The sequence below is a fragment of the Macaca nemestrina genome, chromosome 3, assembly GCF_043159975.1.
Source record: "Macaca nemestrina isolate mMacNem1 chromosome 3, mMacNem.hap1, whole genome shotgun sequence".
NCBI classification, from domain to species: domain Eukaryota; kingdom Metazoa; phylum Chordata; class Mammalia; order Primates; family Cercopithecidae; genus Macaca; species Macaca nemestrina.
Window position 1 is genome coordinate 131,942,486 of NC_092127.1, and position 21,575 is coordinate 131,964,060.

At 35.3% G+C, this 21,575-nt stretch overlaps 1 protein-coding gene across 1 annotated transcript in view; it reads right to left on the reverse strand.

The window, feature by feature from the left end:
- Window positions 1-2,089: 2,089 nt before the first annotated feature.
- Window positions 2,090-21,575, reverse strand: part of LOC105477364 (UDP-glucuronosyltransferase 2A3) — a 30,695-nt gene continuing 11,209 nt past the window's right edge. Inside the window, exons 3-6 of the mRNA XM_011733842.2 lie at window positions 5,593-5,724; window positions 4,126-4,213; window positions 3,215-3,434; window positions 2,090-2,760 (exon numbers count right to left, since the gene is read on the reverse strand). Coding sequence (XP_011732144.2) covers window positions 2,481-2,760; window positions 3,215-3,434; window positions 4,126-4,213; window positions 5,593-5,724 — 720 coding nt within the window. The 3' untranslated portion in view covers window positions 2,090-2,480. The remainder of the gene's footprint in view (window positions 2,761-3,214; window positions 3,435-4,125; window positions 4,214-5,592; window positions 5,725-21,575) is intronic.

A 21,575-nucleotide genomic window follows, 5' to 3' on the forward strand; every position in this document is an offset into this window, starting at 1 on the left:
TGTGATGAAAATATGGGAATTTGCTCTTATTTGTTAGGTCTAGAAGTGAGAGTCTAGGTAATTATTAAAAATTCCTTTGAGATTTCCTTTGCTTGCAGTAATTGATATAATTTTAAAAACAAAAGATGATGTTACCAGAAGATTTCTGAAACAAGATGAGATCAAATAGCCTTGATTTAGTGACTTTATATCATTTATTTGACCCTTGTCGGATACTTAGAATATGTTATTTAATTTATACACTTTAAAATTTATAACACACACATATAGGATTATAATTTAATTTGTATCTCATCACACTATGCTCAACTTAAAGTGAACACGTTCCAAAGGTTTGTTAATAGATTAATAGTCCAAAATTTAGAATATCTATGCTGGGAGCTTCTCACAGGAATGAGAGAACAAACCTGGGCAGACTCCTGGTAATAAAGTGCTGGTTAAGATAGAACATATTACAACAGTAAGGCCAGTTGGATTCTAATTGGAACTGATCTCAAAAGGCAATGCCAGATTGATGAAGGAGAGTCTTATGAGCAACAGTTCTTGAGAGGCAGAGTGTCCCACGTACTATGAACGTCTAACCTAAAACGCCTCAGAGTGTTAGCAGGCTTAACTCCAGAAATGGCTTCCTACCTGTCACAGCATGTTAATCAATTGCTGTGCTTAATTGCAGAGAAGAGAAGAGGCTTAAGACAGATATAATCAGCTTTTCTTAGATTATGATAATATTGTAAAAGTCAAAAAACATATTGGTGTAAAACCTTAAGAAACTTTAAAAACATAGTAAATAATTTTATTTACATTTAATTATATACACAGACAAGAAAAAATACTTATATTTATTTTTATATCATCATTTAAAAATTGAAGTTAATTTATAGATATACCTTATCAACATCTATAAGAATTTCAAAATTTTAAAAAAGCCAGTTGAGCCAATTTGTTTATTTAATAAATCAAGTCCTTAAATTAAAAGTATAAATAGGCATATCACTAAGATTACATGACAGCAAAAAAATGAAAAGATTAACATATTTGCTTATTAGTGTAAAGATTATTAAACTATATTTAATTTTGTGTAGAGCTTTACGTATCAAAATATTTAATACATAATATTGTTTGTTAAGCAGGTTTTCTAATACCTTAAACTTTTATCATGTAAGCAATTATTTGATGAATTTGCAATTCTTAAAGATTGAGACCTGAAAGCAGTTTACTGGTCTTACTTTCAGAGCAAGCATCTCTTTCTTCTTCTACAGGAAATTATACTTTTGATTATAGAGATTAGAATCATGAGTATTCATCATTTTTAAATAATAGACATTTAAATCTTCTTTATTAAGTGTACCATCAAACAAATTTTATAAACTCAGTAATTCAAACCATATATTTCTGGCCGAGTGCGGTGGCTTATGCCTGTAATCGCAGCACCTTGGGAGGCCAAGGCGGGTGGATCACGAGGTCAGGGGTTCAAGACCAGCCTGACCAACTTAGTGAAACCCCGTCTCTACTAAAAATACAAAAAATAGCTGGAGGTGGTGGCGGGCTCCTGTAATCCCAGATACTCAGGAGGCTGTGGCAGGAGAATTGCTTGAACACGGGAGGCAGAGGTTGCAGTGAGCCGGGATGGTGCCACTGCACTCCAGCCTAGGCGACAGAGTGAGACTCCGTCTCAAAAATAATAATAATAATAATAGTAACAACAACATATATTTCTAATGGTTACTTATCCCATCATAATCTGCTCACCTTGAATATTTTACTGACATTTTCTCCATGTGAGAAAAAAAATAGTTTATTTTATTGTTTGAGGGCAATAATGATAATGATCTTTTTTATCATCAAGAAAACACAAAAAATATTGGTTGAGTGATGGCAGAAATATAGGGCATGACAAGATGTGGTCTATGGAAATATAGCAAACTTTTCCAAGTGTAATGCTGTATCATCATTATTAGCAATTCATTTTCTGAGATCACTGATACTGGGTATGGAGAACGCCTTATTTAAATTGAAAAAGAAACATCATTATGTTTCTCATAGCAAGCTAATCTCATAGAACACTTACCTGGTTTGTGTGGTTTACTGATTTTTTTTTTTTTAATTTTACATGTTTTACTTCTTTACATCCATGTGTTCGGGCACACACCAGGAATCAGCATATTGCATGTCACCCTATCACTTAGGGTTATAGAAGTAATGACATCATGAAAACAGTAATATCAGAAATAGGAAAATTTAGATGTATTCATGTCCTTGTGTCACAAAGTGAGAGAAGAGAGTAAAGACACCTAGGAAAATACAATGAAAGAATAAGATATGCTCATAACTTCATGATCGTGGAATTCTAGGCTTCATAGCTAAGATAAAATATCAGAATAGATAATATGAAAATAGAAAGGTAACGTGTTTTCACTATATTCTTTGTGGCTGGAATTAACAGGATTACACCGTCAGGTCTTTCCTAAATTTGGAAAGATCTATTCCCTCTTTTCTATCTTTCTAGTTTTATTAAAATTTTGACAGGAAAATAAAAAACATCTTGTGAACAAGAATATAGCAGTTGCCACACAGGCCAGAAGGAATGCAATCACATCTATAGAGTGGTGCTGGAACCAGTTGAGGTCGTGGGCAGCTGATCGCAGGTGCTTGGCTCCTTTGTGGCGCATGACAAACTCGATCCAGAAGACTGCTCGATCCAGGGGCTTTACACTTTGATCATGGTGAATTCTTGATAATCTCATAGCATTCTCTTTATAACTGGAAGGCAAAAACACCATAGAACTTAGAAAGTTGTCATTTTGTTTTCGTAAAAGACAGGTAGATAAACCATAGTATACGTTATGCAAGCCAAAAACTTGGTGAGTAAAAGATTGATTCTGGTTGTGACAAGAACATTGTTGGTTGCATAGCATTAAAGAGATAGAGTGGAGAGACTGAAAAAGAGTATATTCTTAACAAAATGGGGTAAAATAAAGATGTGAATAGAAGCTTAGTAAGCCAATTGTTAACTTAAACCTAATATTTCCATGAAGAAACATTGACACTCTATGAACTATACTTTCCAGGACTATCCCAATACAAAGCTGATGAATGACTCAATATTGCAGGGAAAAATCCCTAAAAATGTCTACCAGGGTGATATTTAACATTTTCTGGCATAATGTATAACATAATCAACGTTAGATCAGTCTGTACAAGCAGTAGTACTTACGAGGAATCGGTAATGACTGTTCTCACAGCCCTCAGTAAATCTTCACTTGTCATAGTTTTGAAGTTTATTTCTACAGCTGCTCCTTTGGCCTTCATGTGAGCAATGTTATCAGGCTGATCACCAAAAATGGGAACTCCCACCATAGGGACACCATGGTAAATAGCTTCATAGACCCCATTCATTCCACCATGAGTGATAAAAGCTTTGGTTTGGGGATGACCTAGTATGCAAATTGGATGAGAAATTGTGAGTTATTTTATTCTAAAATTTTAAAGTAATTTCAGGACTAAAAATTGAAACTATGAGATAACTCACTGAAGCGTACAGCATTTTCTTTAAAAGGAGTGCACATGGAGCATTGCTTTTTTTTTTGAGACGGAGTCTGGCTCTGTCGCCCGGGCTGGAGTGCAGTGGCCGGATCTCAGCTCACTGCAAGCTCCGCCCCCCGGGTTTACGCCATTCTCCTGCCTCAGCCTCCCGAGTAGCTGGGACTACAGGCGCCCGCCGCCTCGCCCGGCTAGTTTTTTGTATTTTTTAGTAGAGACGGGGTTTCACCGTGTTCGCCAGGATGGTCTCGATCTCCTGACCTAGTCATCCGCCCGTCTCGGCCTCCCAAAGTGCTGGGATTACAGGCTTGAGCCACCGCGCCCGGCCGGAGCATTGCTACTAAAGATCATTTCTATCTTCAGAAAAAGAGGCATTAATTCCTTTTGCATTTCATGTCACTCTCATTTTAACAATAGAAAGTGTTAATCTATACCATTTTAGTCAATCCTTTAATTATATCTGCTTCAAAAGTGTAAGTAAAATAAAGTTTTATAATTTTAAATCTTTGCTGAATTTGCTTGCTATTTAACATTTATTCATTTTTTCCTCATCTAGTTCATATTTTTACTTTCTCATAGTCCTACCAAGAAGATCATTCTGGGGTATCCAATCATACAGACGAGTATTGGTTCCTAATGTGGATGGTTTTTTTCCTTTGTATCTCCATAACACCTGTGGAAGAAACACATGTATTTCACAGATTAAACCACAGGATATTAGCATTCTAAGGATGTAGATATAGTTATAAATTATAAACTCATTGTACTTCAGGTGATGGTTCCGACAGGGATATGCAGAGATATCGTGTAAACACTGAAATATATGGTTGGATGTTTTACAAAGATCTTTAAAAATAATGTGTACCCGTTGCCTATTAAGTATTCTATTTTTTATTACCAATTAAAAATATTTGAGAATGAGAATATCAGTGAATATTTAAAAAATAATTCAGTACTGGCTAATCCTTTTTCATATAAGAATTAAAAATTGTGTAAGTACCTGATCTCTGTGTCATTTTAACTCATGGGACCATTTTACTTCTACCATCAGATTTACAGTTCCCCACAGATATAATTTGCTTTCAATTATGTGTGCATTTTGGATAATCGGGTGTCTTTTCTTCTCTATTTTCTTCCTGGTCTCTTTCTTCTTATATTTAATAGTTTTATTGAAGAGGAATGAGCTAGAAAATTCCATTGTTCCATGATAAATTTTCTTTGGGATTGGACCTTTTTTTTACAAAATTTGTATTTGTGGTACACCTATAAAAATTTTGTACACTTGAAAACAAAGGATGGCATAGATATTTCAAACTACTTAACAGATAATTTCATAATTAAAATTACAATATTTCAAATTCCTAATTAGTATACTTGCCTTTATTGAGTTTGATGTATTTTAGCTAAACATAAAATGAAATATCTTTTGGATAGTTTATATATACCACTATCTAAAGTGTGAAATTCTAGAATTACAGTAATAAAGTTAAAATTAGTTGAATATCATAATTACATTACTTAAATAATTAAGTTACTAAAATATAATTGTAATTGACATTTAACTTTTGAAACCTCTAATTATTTAGAAAGACTACATTAATCTGAGCTTTTATTTCTAAGTAAAAGTACCCTGAATACAGTTTTATACACTCAAATATAAGAAGGGATATTCTTGAGATTGATTCTTCTTCACATTTTTTTATATCAGTTTTCCTTTTTCTGGTCCTTTGAAATAATACATGTCAGAATTTTTTTTGTAATAGTTGGCACATGTTTTTAGATTTCAAAACCTAAAATATAAAGTGGGGCTTAATTTATTATTTCTATTTTATTATAAACAAATGACAGTCAAGAGAGTTGTTTCCAGTAACAGCAAGAATCAGTAGGCAAATGATCAATTATGCCCATGTACACTACTATAATGCTTTACAAATTTTGGTACAAATTTTGGTGCCTGTTATACTGAGTGAAAAATGAGATTCAAGACCCAAATAAAGACGTGCTGTCTCATTATGTGAGTAGCTGCTTATCAGGATTGCAGGTTTTACTGACCTTCTGTGGGATCTGGGCAAGGGCTGAAGCAATGATGTTAGCCTTTTCTTCTGTAACATTTTGAAATAGTGACCCCAGAGAAAACACCACAATACCATCTTCCCCTGAACTCTGGACAAAATTTTCCATTTCCTGAAGATAAAAATTTCTCTGCATTACAGAGGTGTAACATAACAAAGATTAAAATAAAGGTTGCTTACACTTCTAAAATAAAGACTTGAGAAATTATTAATGTGTAGTTATATTCTGTCCCTATATGCTGATGCACAGAACCACCTAGTCTCTTTATAGGAAAGTGTATGTATAAAACATATGGCTTAAAATATAATCATTCATTACTAGAAAAGGCACACAACCAAAATATATACAAAAAGTTTCAGTGATAAGAGTACATTTCTTTTCATGTCCATGTCATGTAGACACAAATTCCTAAAAACTAAATAATTTGCTAAAATATAAAATTATTATTTGAGGAATGACATCAGCAAGATGGTGGAATAGAAGACCTCCAGCATCAGTGCCTCTTAAAAATACAACTAGCAAATACTGAAATACAAAAATTCCACTCTGAAAGCATCAGAGCTCAGGAGAAAAATGAAAAATCTTATGGGTTCATTGAAATTTAAAAATCCATGAGCAGAAAGAAGAAAGTTCATTTGTGCTGCATCAACCCATTCTCCAAACCAAAATAGCACCACTCACAGAAAACTCTGTACCTGCAATTACACAGGTGGAAGAAAATAATTGCAGGTGGACATTCAATCCCCATATCAGTGTGTGAATCATTGTGAGAAGCCTTCTTTGTTCCATCCCATAGGAGGTATTAAGAGTGTCAGAAAGCCTGAACCACCTGGGTTGAATTGGAAGCAAAAAGCAGAAGCACTGATCATAGAAAATGGCAAACAGATCAAGGCAGAAGCTTTGCGGTCCTATCAGCAGTGAATTCACACTGAGAGGGGCTAGGCAGCACTACAATAGTACAGGAGGCACAATCCAAGGGAAGGCTAGAGTCTTTGGTTAGATTTTACAAATATTCCAGGTGATCATACAGAGCCTTTTTCTGACCCAGAAACAACTATCAGGCCAGTAACTAAGTTCCAGTTATTTCTTAAGCCTTCCCCAACCCAGACATTACTACAGGTTTGGGTTTAAGTTCTGGCACAGCATTATGTTTTCATGGTAATGATAAGTCTTCCCCAGACAGGAAAACAACAGCATGGAAGAGATTTAGCTCTAGTGCACTATTTAGGTTCTGCTATCAACTATAAGCTCTCCTCAGAAGAGAAAGAATCCTTAGGGCACTGATTCAGCTCTGATATTAAATAGTAAAGTTTTAACACCACTGCATAACACCTTAAAAAGCTGAATCAGATGGCTATCTTTTTAAACATGCAGATATTAATGTAAAGAGCAAGCATTGTTAAACAACAGCAACAAAAAAAGCTGGGAAATATGAACATCTCCAAAAGAACCCAATCAAGTTTCAATAATGCACCAAAAGATTTGAAGATGCTTAAATATCTGACAACAAATTCACAATAAATCTCTTTGACAAGTTCAGTAATCACATTAACTGTAAACAAAAAACTAAGCTAAATAAACTTGGAAAATAATGCAGACACAATATTAGGCATTTGAGAAAGAAATCATAATAATAAAAAAATGAAATCCTTGAAATGCAGGATAAAATTGTTAAATTGAAAAACTAATTAGAAAACTCCAACAGCAGACTTGATCAAACAGGAAAGAATCAGTAAGGTCAAAGAAAGAAAACATGTAATTACCTAATCAGAGGAATAAAAAGAAAAAAGACATAGTGGCAGCCACAGAACTTATATGACACTGTGAAGGGAACGACTTCCACATAATATAAGTTTCCAATGGATATGAGATAGAAAAGAAAGGACTAGAAAACCAACTCAAGATAACAAGGACTCAACATTTTCCAAATTTGGAGAAAGACAATACTTATCTGGGAACAGTTAGCTTAGACATCACCAAACAAATTCAACCCAGAAAGTAATTTCCAGAGGCAGATTATAATCAAATTACCAAAAATCAAAGAACAAAAACAATACTGAAAGCAGAAGGAGAGACAAAAACAAAACAAAACAAAACAACAACAACAACAACAAAACATAACACATTCAATAGTGTTCCAAAACTGTTTTCAGTGAATTTCTCAGCAAAAATACAATAAAAACCATGTAGGCAAGAAGAGAGTGGGATAATATAGTCAAAATGCTGAAGTAAACAAAAATTTGAAAAGCCTTTAATCCAAGAATACTATACTCATCAAAACATGCCTTCATGTATGAGGAAGAGATAAAGATTTTTCAATGCAAGTAAAAGCTAAGAGAATTCACCAACACCAAACCTCTCTTAAAAGAAATGCAAAGGATATTTTTCACTCTAAAGGAAAAGGACACTAACAGATAACAAATAAAATATAAAAAGTAACTTGTAAATGTAAATACATAGACAAAGTCAGAATACTCTAATGCTCTAACTGATATTTAGTATAAAAGTATAAACGAAAACTAATAAAGGTAATAACTACAATAATTAAGAGATAGACAACATAGAAAGATGTAAATTGAGACATGAAAAAGTCCAGCAATTGGGTAAATATTGTGAAAATGCAGTTTAATTTTTTTCTTTCGAATTAAAGTTGTAATTTATGTAAAATAACCTCTTATAACTATAAAGTGTTTCCGTAGCCTCCTGGTAACCTCAAAGCAAAAACCTATAATAGATACAGTAAAATTACCTAAATGGAATTAAAACATACTACTAGAGAAAGTTACTTGACCTCAAAGGAACACAGTAAGAGAAGGGAGTAAAGGACAAAATAATCTGAAAACAGCCAGAGAAAAATTTTAAAAATGGCAGTATTAAATCTTTAATTGTTAATAATATTCTTAAATGTAAATGGATTAAATTCTTCAATTAACATATATAGAAATGGCTAAATGGATAAAATAAAAATACCCAACTATATTTTTCCTATAAGAAAATTACTATACCTATAAAAATATGCATAAACTAAAGGTAAAGAAGTAGAAAAAGGTATTTAATTCCAGTGGAAAAGAAAAATAAACATTAAAAAAAAAGCAGGAGTAGCTATTATTATATCAGATTTAATAGACTTTAAGTCAAGAATGATTTTTAAAAAGACAAAGCCGTTACATAATGATAAAGGGTTATTATTGCAGCAGAATATAACAATTGTAAACATGTGTGTCTCTCATGCCAGGGAAAATATATAACAAATATTAATAGACCTAAAGAGTGAGATAAGCTGTAATACAAAAATAGTAGACTAACTAAAAACCCTAATTACAGCAACAAACAGATAATCAAGACAGAAAATCAACAGAACAACATAGGAGTTAAACTGCACTCTAGACAAAATATAGGAGTTAAACTGCACTCTAGACAAAATAAAACTAACATACATTTACAGAAAATGCCACTCAAAAACTGCAGAATACATATTCTTCTCAACAGCACACAGAACATTTTCTGTCAGATTACAAAAGAGAAAGCACATATTAAAAAGTTAAATCATCTCATATAATTTTTATAATCACAGTGAAAAAAGATAAAAATCAATAAAAGAAGGAATATTATAAACTGTACAACTACGTGGAAATTAAACAGTATGTTCATGAATGATCAATGAGTACATGAACAAATTTAAAAGTAAATTTAAACATTTTCTTGAGACAAAACTGGCAGCATAATATAGCAAGATGAATAGATACAGCAAAATCAGTTCTAAGAGGAACGTCTACGACAATGAACACACGCATCAAAAAAGTAATAAGATTTCAAAAAAACAATTTATGATAACATCTCAAGGAATTAGAAAAACAAGAACAAGGAAACTCAAAATTTTTAGGAAAACAAGATATTTAACAAAGGTTACAGGAGAAATAAATGAAATAGAAATAAAATACAATATAGAAAATCAGCAAAATATTGAGTTAGTTGTTTAAAGAGATAAAATTGACAAGACTTTAGCAAGGTAACTGAAAACAGGACAAAACAAAACATAACAAACCAGAAAATACTCAAATAAAATGGGAGATTACAAAGAGAAAAAGGAAATCAGGCAGATGGGCTCACATCTATAATCCCGGCATTTTTGGAGACAGAGGCTGAAGAATCATTCGAGGTCCAAAGTTTGAAAATAGCTTAGTAAGAACCCATATCTGCAAAATTTGAAATAAATTAGCCAGGCTTGGTGGTGTATGCCTGTCTCAGCTACTCAGGAATTTGAGGTAGAAGGATTGCTTAAACCCAGGAGTTTGGGCTTCATTGAGCTATAATACGGTCACCACATTCCAGCATGGGAGACAAAGTGACACTTCATCTCTAAAATCTTAAAGATTCTTTAAAAAAAGGAAAAAAAAATTGACACTAGAAATAAAAAGGACTATAAGAGGCTACTATGGACAAATATATGCCAAAAACTGGAAAAATCTAGGAAAATAAACAAATTACTGGACACATACAGTAAAATAGGACTGGATTATGAAGAAATAAAAACAAGGAGAGATAAATAATGAGGAAGAAGTTTAAAGCAATAGTAAAGTCTCATTTAAAAAGTCAGTGCGCTAAGGTCTTCCCTATGAAATTCAGCCAAATTTAAAGAATAAATAATATCAATTTTTCTCACTCTTCCAAACCATCAAAAAGGCAAAAATACTTCAGTATCATATTGTGAGGCTAGTATTACCCTGATCCCACACTAGACAAGGAGATGTGTGTGTGTGTGTATACATATAAAATATATATTTAATACATAATTAAATAGATATTTAATATATACTATATATGTATGCCATACATGTATAGGCCTATATTAACATATATATATATATATATATATGCCAATATACCTGATGAATAAAGATGCAAAAGTCATCAACAAACTACTAGCCCACCAAATCCAACAGCGTATTAAAAAGATTACACAATATGATCAACTGGAATTTATCCCAGGGATGCCAGGATGATTCAACATATGCAAGTCAATAAATGTAATGCACCACATCAACAGAATGAAGGAAAAAAAATATAGGTAGATAGAAAGATGATAGATAGATGATAGATAGAGAAAAGTCATTTAATAAAATATCAATATTTATTCAGGATAAAAATTCTCAAAACATTAAGTTTCTAACAAATGCATACATAGAACAATGAAGCCCAGACATGGTAAACACACAGCTACCATCATATTGAGTGGGGAAAAGTAGAATGGTTTTCTTTTACCTAAGATCTGGAACATGACAAAGATGCACACATTTACCACTCTTATCCAACCTAATACTTGAATGTCTAGTCAGAGTAATTAACCAAGAAAAGAAATAAAGGACATAAAAATTGGAAAGGAAGAAATAAAATGGCTCCTTCTTGCAGATGACATGACCTTATGTAGAGAGAAACCTAAAGGCTTCATGAAAACAACACTTATGATTGATAAATTCAGTAAACTTTTATAATACAAAATTTTCCATAAATTGGTATTGTTCTGTATGCAAAGAGCTAACTATTTGCAAAAATTTAGAAAACCAATTTCATTCAATAGAGCTACAGAAAATAAAACCCCCAAGAATATGTTTAATGAAGGAGGCATAACATATCTACAATGAAAACTATAAAACAAGGATGAAAGAAATTTAAGAAGACACAAATACTTGGAAAGATATGTCACATTCTTGAATTGGAAGAATTTGTATTATTAAAATGTACATACTGCCGAAAGGAAACTGCAGATTCTTAACAACCTCTATCAGAATACCATGACATTCTAAGCAGAAATAGGAAAACACATTACATTTGTACAGAACTACAAAAGACCAAGACCAAAACAACTTTGATCTAAAAGACAAAACCGTAGGCATCACACTACCTGACTTCAAAATATATCACTTAGAGGGCTTCCATTTGAAGATGGCTAAATAAGAACAGCTCTGGTCATCAGCTCACACTATGATTGATGCAGAAAGCAGGTGATTTCTGCATTTCCAACTGAGGTACCTGGCTTATCTCATTGGGACTAGTTGGACAGAGGTTGCAGCCCAAGGAAGGTGAGCTTAAGCAGGGTGGTGTGCAGCCCAAGGAAGGTGAGCTGAAGTGCAAGGGGTCAGGGTATTTCCCTTTCCTGGACAAAGGAAGCCATCACAGACTGTACCTGATAAAATGGAATACTCCTGCTCAACTACTGCATTTCTCCCACAGTCTTAGCAAATGGCAGACCAGGAAATTCTCTCCTGTGCCTGACTTGGCAGGTCCCACACACACAGAGCCTTGCTCACTGCTAGTGCAGCAATCTGAGAGTGACCTGAGAGGTGGCAGCCTGGTGGTGGGAGGGCATCTGCCATTGCTGAGGCTTGAGTAAGTAAACAAAGTGGTCAAGAAGCTCAAACTGGACAGAGTCCATTGCAACTCAGCAAGGCCTACTGTCTCTATAGACTCTACCTCTTTGGGCAGGGCATAGCTGAACAAAAGGCAGCAGACTACTTCTGCAAGGTTAAACATCCCTGCCTGACAGCTCTGAAGTGAGCAGTGGTTCCCCCAGTATGGCGGTTGAGCTCTGAGAATGGACAGACTGTCTCCTCAAGTGGGTCCCTGATCCCTGTGTAGCCTATCAGGGAAGCACCTCCCAGTAGGGCCAACAGACACCTCATACGGGTGGGTGCCCCTCTGGGAGGAAGCTTCCAGAGGAAGAATCAGGCAGCAATATTTGCTGTTCTGCAGTATTTGCTGTTCTGCAGCCTCTGCTGTTGACACCAGGAAAACAGGGTCTGGAGTGGACCTCCAGCAAAATCCAACAGACTTGCAGCTGAGGGACCTGACTATTAGAAGGAAAACTAACAAACAGAAAGGAATAGCATCAACATCTACAAAAAGGACATCCACATCAAAACCCCGTCTGTAGGTCACCAACAACAAAGACCAAACGTAGATAAAACCACAAAGATGGGGAGAAACCAGAGCAGAAAAACTGAATGTTCTAAAAACCAGAGTGCTGCTTCTCCTCCAAAGGGTTGCAACTCTTCACCAGCAATGGAGCAAAGCTGGAAGGAGAATGACTTTGATGACTTGACAGAAGTAGGCTTCAGAAGGTCTGTAATAGCAAACTTCTCCAAGCTAAAGGAGCATATTCTAACCCATTGCAAAGAAGCTAAAAGCATTGAAAAAATGTTAGATGAATGGCTAAGTAGAATAAACAGTGTAGAGAAGACCTTAAATGACCTGGTGGAGCTGAAAAATATGGCATGATAACTTTGTGACGCATGCACAAGCTTCAATAGCCAATTTGATCAATTGGAAAATAGGATATCAGTGATTGAACATCAAATTAATGACATAAAGCAAGAAGACAAGTTTAGGGAAAAAAGTGTAAAAAGAAAGAAACAAAGCCTCCAAGAAATATGGGACTATGTAAAAAGACCAGATCTATGTTTGATTGGCATACCTTAAAGTGATGGAGAAAATCACTTTAAGCAAATGGAGAACAAAAAAAAGCGGGGGTTGCAATACTAGTCTCTGATAAAACAGACTTTAAACCATCAAAGATCAAAAGAGACAAAAAAGGCCATTACATAATGGTAAAGGGATCAATTCAACAGGAAGAGCTAACTATCCTAAATATATATGCACCCAATACAGGAGCACCCAGATTCATAAAGCAAGTCCTTAGAGACTTACAAAGAGACTTAGACTCCCATACAATAATAATGGGAGACTTCAACACTCCACTGTCAACATTAGACAGATCAACGAGACAGAAAGTTAACAAGGATATCCAGGAATTGAACTCATCTCTGCAGCAAGCAGACCTAATAGACATCTATAGAACTCTCCACCCCAAATCAACAGAATATACATTCTTCTCAGCACCACATCGTACTTACTCCAAAATCGACCATGTAATTGGAAGTAAAGCACTCCTCAGCAAATGTACAAGAACAGAAATTATAACAAACTGTCTCTCAGACCACAGTGCAATCAAACTAGAACTCAGGACTAAGAAACTCAATCAAAACGGCTCAACTACATGGAAACTGAACAACCTGCTCCTGAATGACTACTGGGTACATAACGAAATGAAGGCAGAAATAAAGATGTTCTTTGAAACCAATGAGAACAAAGATACAACATACAAGAATCTCTGGGACACATTTAAAGCAGTGTGTAGAGGGAAATTTATAGCACTAAATGCCCACAAGAGAAAACTGGAAAGATCTAAAATTGACACTCTAACATCGCAATTAAAAGAACTAGAGAAGCAAGAGCAAACACATTCGAAAGCTAGCAGAAGGCAAGAAATAACTAAGATCAGAGCAGAACTGAAGGAGATAGAGACACAGAAAACTCTCCAAAAAATCAATGAATCCAGGAGTTGGTTTTTGAAAAGATCAACAAAATTGACAGACCACTAGCAAGACTAATAAAGAAGAAAAGAGAGAAGAATCAAATCGACACAATTAAAAATGATAAAGGGGATATCACCACCGACCCCACAGAAATACAAACTACCATCAGAGAATACTATAAACACCTCTACGCAAATAAACTGGAAAATCTAGAAGAAATGTATAATTTCCTGGACACTTAAACTCTCCCAAGACTAAACCAGGAATTTGACTCCCTGAATAGACCAATAGCAGGCTCTGAAATTGAGGCAATAATTAATAGCCTACCAACAAAAAAGTCCAGGACCAGATGAATTCACAGCTGAAATCTACCAGAGGTAAAAGGAGGAGCTGGTACCATTCCTTCTGAAACTATTCCAATCAATAGAAAAAGAGGGAATCCTCCCTAACTCATTTTATGAGGCCAACATCATCCTGATACCAAAGCCTGGCAGAGATACAAGAAAAAAAGAGAATTTTAGACCAATATCCCTGATGAACATCGATGCAAATATCCTCAATAAAATACTGGCAAACCGGGTCCAGCAGCACATCAAAAAGCTTATCCACCATGATCAAGTGGGCTTCATCCCTGGGATGCAAGGCTGGTTCAACATTCGCAAATCAATAAACATAATCCAGCATATAAACAGAACCAAAGACAAAAACCATATGATTATCTCAATAGATGCAGAAAAGGCCTTTGACAAAATTCAATAGCCCTTCATGCTAAAAACTCTCAATAAATTTGGTATTGATGGAACGTATCTAAAAATAATAAGAGCTATTTATGACAAACCCACAGCCAATATCATACTGAATGGGCAAAAACTGTAAAAATTCCCTTTGAAAACTGGCAAAAGACAGGGATGCCCTCTCTCACCACTCCTATTCAACATAGTGTTGGAAGTTCTGGCTAGGGTAATGAGGCAAGAGAAGGAAATCAAGGGTATTCAGTTAGGAAAAGAAGAAGTCAAATTGTCCCTGTTTGCAGATGACATGATTGTATATTTAGAACACCCCATTGTCTCAGCCCCAAATCTCCTTAAGCTGATAAGCAACTTCAGCAAAGTCTCAGGATACAAAATTAATGTGCAAAAATCACAAGCATTCTTATACACCAGTAACAGACAAACAGAGAGCCAAATCAGGAATGAACTTCCATTCACAATTGCTTCAAAGAGAATCAAATACCTAGGAGTCCAACTTACAAGGGATGTAAAGGACCTCTTCAAGGAGAACTACAAACCACTGCTCAGTGAAATAAAAGAAGACAGAAACAAATGGAAGAACATCCATGCTCATGGTTAGGAAGAATCAATATCGTGAAAATGGCCATACTGCCCAAGGTAATTTATAGATTCAATGTCATCCCCATCAAGCTACCAATGACTTTCTTCACAGAATTGGAAAAAAACTGCTTTAAAGTTCATATGGAACCAAAAAACAGCCCGCATCTCCAAGACAATCCTAAGTCAAAAGAACAAAGTTGGAGACCTCACGCTACCTGACTTCAAACTATACTACAAGGTTACAGTAACCAAAACAGCAGGGTACTGGTACCAAAACAGAGATATAGACCAATGGAACAGAACAGAGTCCTCAGAAATAATACCACACATCTACAGCCATCTGATCTTTGACAAACCTGACAAAAACAAGAAATGGGGAAAGGATTCCCTATTAAATAAATGATGCTGGGATAATTGGCTAGCCATAAGTAGAAAGCTGAAACTGCATCCTTTCCTTACTCCTTATACGAAAATTAATTCAAGATGGATTAGAGACTTAAATGTTAGACCTAATACCATAAAAACCCTAGAAGAAAACCTAGGTAATACCATTCAGGACATAGCCATGGGCAAGGACTTCACATCTAAAACACCAAAAGCAACGGCAATAAAAGCCAAAATTGACAAATGGGATCTCATTAAACTAAGAGCTTCTGCACAGCAAAAGAAACTACCATCAGTTGAACAGGCAACCTACAGAATGGGAGAAAATTTTTGCAATCTACTCATCTGACAAAGGGCTAATATCCAGAACCTACAAAGAACTCAAACAAATTTACAAGAAATAAACAAACAACCACATCAAAAAGTGGGCAAAGGATATGAATAGATATTTCTCAAAAGAGGACATTCATACAGCCAACAGGCACATGAAAAAATGTTCATCATCACTGGCCATCAGAGAAATGCAAATCAAAACCACAATGAGATACCATCTCACACCAGTTAGAATGGCAATCATTAAAAAGTCAGGAAACAACAGGTGCTGGAGAGGATGTGGAGAAATAGGAACACTTTTACACTGTTGGTGGGATTGTGAACTAGTTCAACCATTATGGAAAACAGTGTGGCGATTCCTCAAGGATCTAGAACTAGAAGTACCATGTGACCCAGCCATCCCATTACTGGGTATATACCCAAAGGATTATAAATCATGCTGCTATAAAGACACATGCACATGTATCTTTATTGCGGCACTGGTCACAATAGCAAAGACTTGGAATCAACCCAAATGTCCATCAGTGACAGACTGGATTAAGAAAATGTGGCACATATACCCCATGGAATACTATGCAGCCATAAAAAAGGATGAGTTTGTGTTCTTTGTAGGGACATGGATGCAGCTGGAAACCATCATTCTCAGCAAACTATCGCAAGAACAGAAAACCAAACACTGCATGTTCTCACTCATAGGTGGGAACTGAACAATGAGATTAGTTGGACTCGTGAAGGGGAACATCACACACTGGGTCCTATCACTGGGAGGCGGGAGAGGGGAGGGATTGCATTGGGAGTTATACCTGATGTAAATGATGCGTTGATGGGTGCTGACGAGTTGATGGGTGCAGCACACCAACATGGCACAAGTATATATATGTAACAAACCTGGACATTATGCACATGTACCCTAGAACTTAAAGTATAATTTATAAAAAAAGAAAAAATGTGAGAAACCCACACTGAATAAAGCAACTTTAATATCGAGAAAAAAAAAAAAAAAAAAAAAAGAAGCTGCATCAATTAATGAGCAAATAACCAGCTAACCTCATAATGACAGGATCAAAATCACACATAAGAAGATTAACCTTAAATGGAAATGGGCTAAATGGCCCAATTAAGAGACACAGACTGTCAAATTGGATGAAGAGTCAAGAATCATCAGTATGTTGTATTCAGGAGACCCAACTCACATACAGAGACACACATAGTCTCAAAAAAAAAAAAAAAAAAAAAAAAAGGCAGAGGTTGCAATCCTATCCTCTGATAAAACAGGCTTTAAATCAACAAACATCAACAGAAACAAAGAAGGCCATTACATAATGGTAAAGGGATCAATTCAACAAGCAAAGCTAACTATCCTAAATATATATGCACCCAATACAGGAGCACCTAGATTCATAAAGCAAGTTCTTAGAGACTTATAAAGAGACATACAATAATAATGGGAGATTTTAACACCCCACTGTCAATATTAGACAGATCAACAAGGCAGAAGGTTAACATGGATATCCAGGACTTGAACTCAACTCTGCACCAAGCAGATCTAGTAGATATTTACTAAACTCTCCACTTCAAATCAATAGAATATACATTCTTCTCAGCACCACATCACACTTATTCGAAAATTGACCACATAGTTGGAAGTAAAGCACTCCTTAGCAAATGCAAAAGAACAGAAATCACAACAAACTGTCTCTCAGACCACAGTGCAATCAAATTAGAACTCAGGATTAAGAAATTCACTCAAAACCGCACAACTACATGGAACCTGAACAACCTGCACCTGAATGACTACTGGAGAAATAACAAAACGAAGACAGAAATAAAGATGTTATTTGAAATCAATGAGAACAAAGATACGATGTTTCAGAATCTCTGGGACACATTTAAGTCGGTGTGTAGAGGGAAATTTATAGCACTAAATGCCCACAAAACAAAGAAAGAAAGATCTAAAATCAATACCCTAACATCATAATTAAAAGAACCAGAGAAGCAAGAACAAATAAATTCAAAAGCTGGCAGAAGACAAGAAATAACTAAGATCAGAGCAGAACTGAAGGAGGTAGGTACACAAAAAGCCCTTCAACAAATCAATGAATCCAGGAGCTGGTTTTTTGAAAAGATCAACAAAACAGACAGACCACTAGCAAGACTAATAAAGAATAAAATAGAAAAGAATCAAATAGACACAATAAAAATGATAAAGAGAATATCATCACTGTTCCCACAGAAATACAAACTACCATCAGAGAATACTATAAACACCTCTATGCAAATAAACTAGAGAATCTAGAAGAAATGGATAAATTCCTGGACACATACACCTTCCTAAGACTAAACCAGGAAAAATTTGAATCTCTGAATAGAAAAATAACAGCCTCAAAAATTGAGGCAATAATAGTCTACCAACCAAAAAAAAAAAAAAAAAAAAAAAAAAAAAAGTCCAGGACCAGATGGATTCACAGCCAAATTCTATCAGAGGTACAAATAGGAGCTGATACCATTCCTTCTGAAACCATTCCAATCAATAGAAAAAACAGCAAATCCTCCCTAACTCATTTTATGAGGTCAGCATCATCCTGATACCAAAACCTGGCAAAGACACAACAACAAAAAAGAGAATTTTAGACCAATATCTCTGAGGAGTATAACTGCAAAAACTCTCAATAAAATACTGGCAAACCAAATCCAGCTGCATGTCAAAAAGCTTATCCACCACGATCAAGTTGGCTTCATCCCTGGGATGCAAGTTTGGTTCAACATCCACAAATCAATAAATGTAATCCTTCACATAAACAGAACCAATGACAAAATCACATGTTTATATCAATAGATGCAGAAAATACCTTCAACAAAATTCAACACCATTCATGCTGATAACTCTCAATAAACTAGGAATTGATAGAACACATTTCAAAATAATAAGAGCTATTGATGACAAACCCATAGCCAATATCATACTGAGTGGGCAAAAACTGGAAGCATTCCCTTTGAAAACTGGCACAAGACAAGGATGCCCTCTCTCACCACTCCTATTCAATGCAGCGATGGAAGCTCTGGCCAGGGCAATCAGGAAAGAGAAAGAAAAAAGGGTATTTAATTAGGAAAATAGTAAATCAAATTTTCCCTGTTTGCAGATGACATGACTGCATATTTAAGAAACCCCTTCATCTCAGCCCAGAATCTTCTTCAGCTGATAATCAACTTCAGCAAAATCTCAGGATACAAAATCAATGAGCAAAAATCACAAGCATTCCTATACAACAATAACAGACAAACAGTTAAATCATGATTGAACTCTCATTCACAGTTACTACAAACAGAATAAAATACCTAGGAATCCAACTTACGAGGGATGTGAAGGATCTCTTCAAGGAGTACTACAAACCACCAGTCAATGAAATAAAAGAGGACACAAACAAATGTAATAACATTCCATGCTCATGGATAGGAAGAATTCATATAGTGAAAATGGCCATATTGCCCAAGGTAATTTATAGATTCAATGCCATGCCCATCCATCAAGCTACTGATGACTTTCTTCACAGAACTGGAAAAAAAACTACCTTAAAGTTAATGTAGAAGTGAAAACGAGCCCACATTGACAAGAAAATCCTAAGCAAAAATAACAAAGCTGGAGGCATCACAGTACCTGACTTCAAACTATATTATAAGGCTACAGTAACCAAAACAGCATGGTAATGGTACCAAAACAGATATATAGACTAATGGGACAGAACAAAGGCCTCAGAAATAACACCACACATCTCTAACCATGTGATCTTTGACAAATCTGACAAAACCAAGAAATGGAGAAAGGATTCCCTATTTAATAAATGGTGTTGGGAAAACACACTAGTCATATGTAGAAAGCTGAAAATGGATCCCTTCTTATACCTTATACAAAAATTAATTTAAGATGGATTAAAGGCTTAAATGTTATACCTAAAACCATAAAAATCCTAGAGGAAAACCTAGGCTATACCATTCAGAACATAGGAATGGGCAAGGGCTTCATGACTAAAACACCGAAAGCAATGGTAACAAAAGCCAAAATAGACAAATGATGTCTAATTAAACCAAAGAGCTTCTGCACAGCAATAGAAACTACCATCAGAGTTAAAGACAACCTACAGAATGGGAGAAAATTTTTGCAATCTACCCATCTGACAAAGGGCTAATATCCAGAATCTACAATGAACTTAAACAAATTTATGGGAGAAAAAACAGACAACTCCATCAAAAAGTGGGCAAAGGATATGAGAAGACACTTCTCAAAAGAAGACATTTATGAAGCCAACAGACACATGAAAAAATGCTCATCATTGCTGGTCATCAGAGAAATGCAAACCAAAACCACAATGAGATACTATCACATGTGAGTTATAATGGTGATCATTAAAAAGTCAGGAAACAACAGATGCTGGAGAGGATGTGGAGAAATAGGAACGCTTTTCCACTGTTGGTGGGAATGTAAATTAGTCCAGCCATTGTGGTAGACAGTGTGGAGATTCCTCAAGGATTTAGAACTAGAAATACCATTTGATCCAGTGATCCCATTACTGGGAATATACCCAAAGGATTATAAATCATGCTACTATAAAGACACATGCACACATATGTTAATTGCAGCACTATTCACAATAATAAAGACTTGGAACCAACCCATATGTCCACCAATGATAGACTAGATAAAGAAAATGTGGCATATATACACCATGGAATACTATGCAGCCATAAATAAGGATGAGTTCATGTCCTTTTGAGGGACACGGATGAAGCTGAAAACCATCATTCTCAGCAAACTATTTCAAGAAAAGAAAACCAAACATTGCATGTTCTCACTCATAGGTGGGAATTGAAATAGGTGGGAATTGAACAATGAGAACACTTGGACACAGGAAGGGGAACATCACACACTGGGGGAAAAAATGGCACTACTAGAAAACAGTATGGAGGTTTCTCAAAAAATATTAAAAATAGAATTAACAGGGCAGGGAATCTATTAATTCTAAAAATAGAATTAATCACACATCTGGCCTGTTGTTGGCTGGGGAGCTGGGGGAGGGATAGCCTTAGGAAAAACACATAATGTAAATGACAAGTTGATGCATACAGTAAACCAACATGGTTATGTGTACCTATGTAACAAACACGCACATCATGTACATTTACCTTAGAACTTAAAGGATTATATATATAGATGTCATCATCAAAACGGTATGGCAGTGTCAGGAAAACAGATACATAGACCAATGCTATATAGAATAGAGATCCACAAAATAAATTTATGCATTTACTGCTATCATAGTATGGATAATTGAGCCCTCCACACTTCATGTTAAAATTTGATCCCCCATATTGGGGGTAGAACCTAACAGAATGTGCTTGTGTCATGGAAGCATATCCCTCATGAATAGATTAATCCCCTGCCTGGGAGGGGTATGTTTATTAGTTCTTATAAGAGCTAGTTGTTTAGCAAAACTTGGCACTCTCCCACATCCCCTCTTTGTGGACTCATCTCTTGTCATGTGACCTT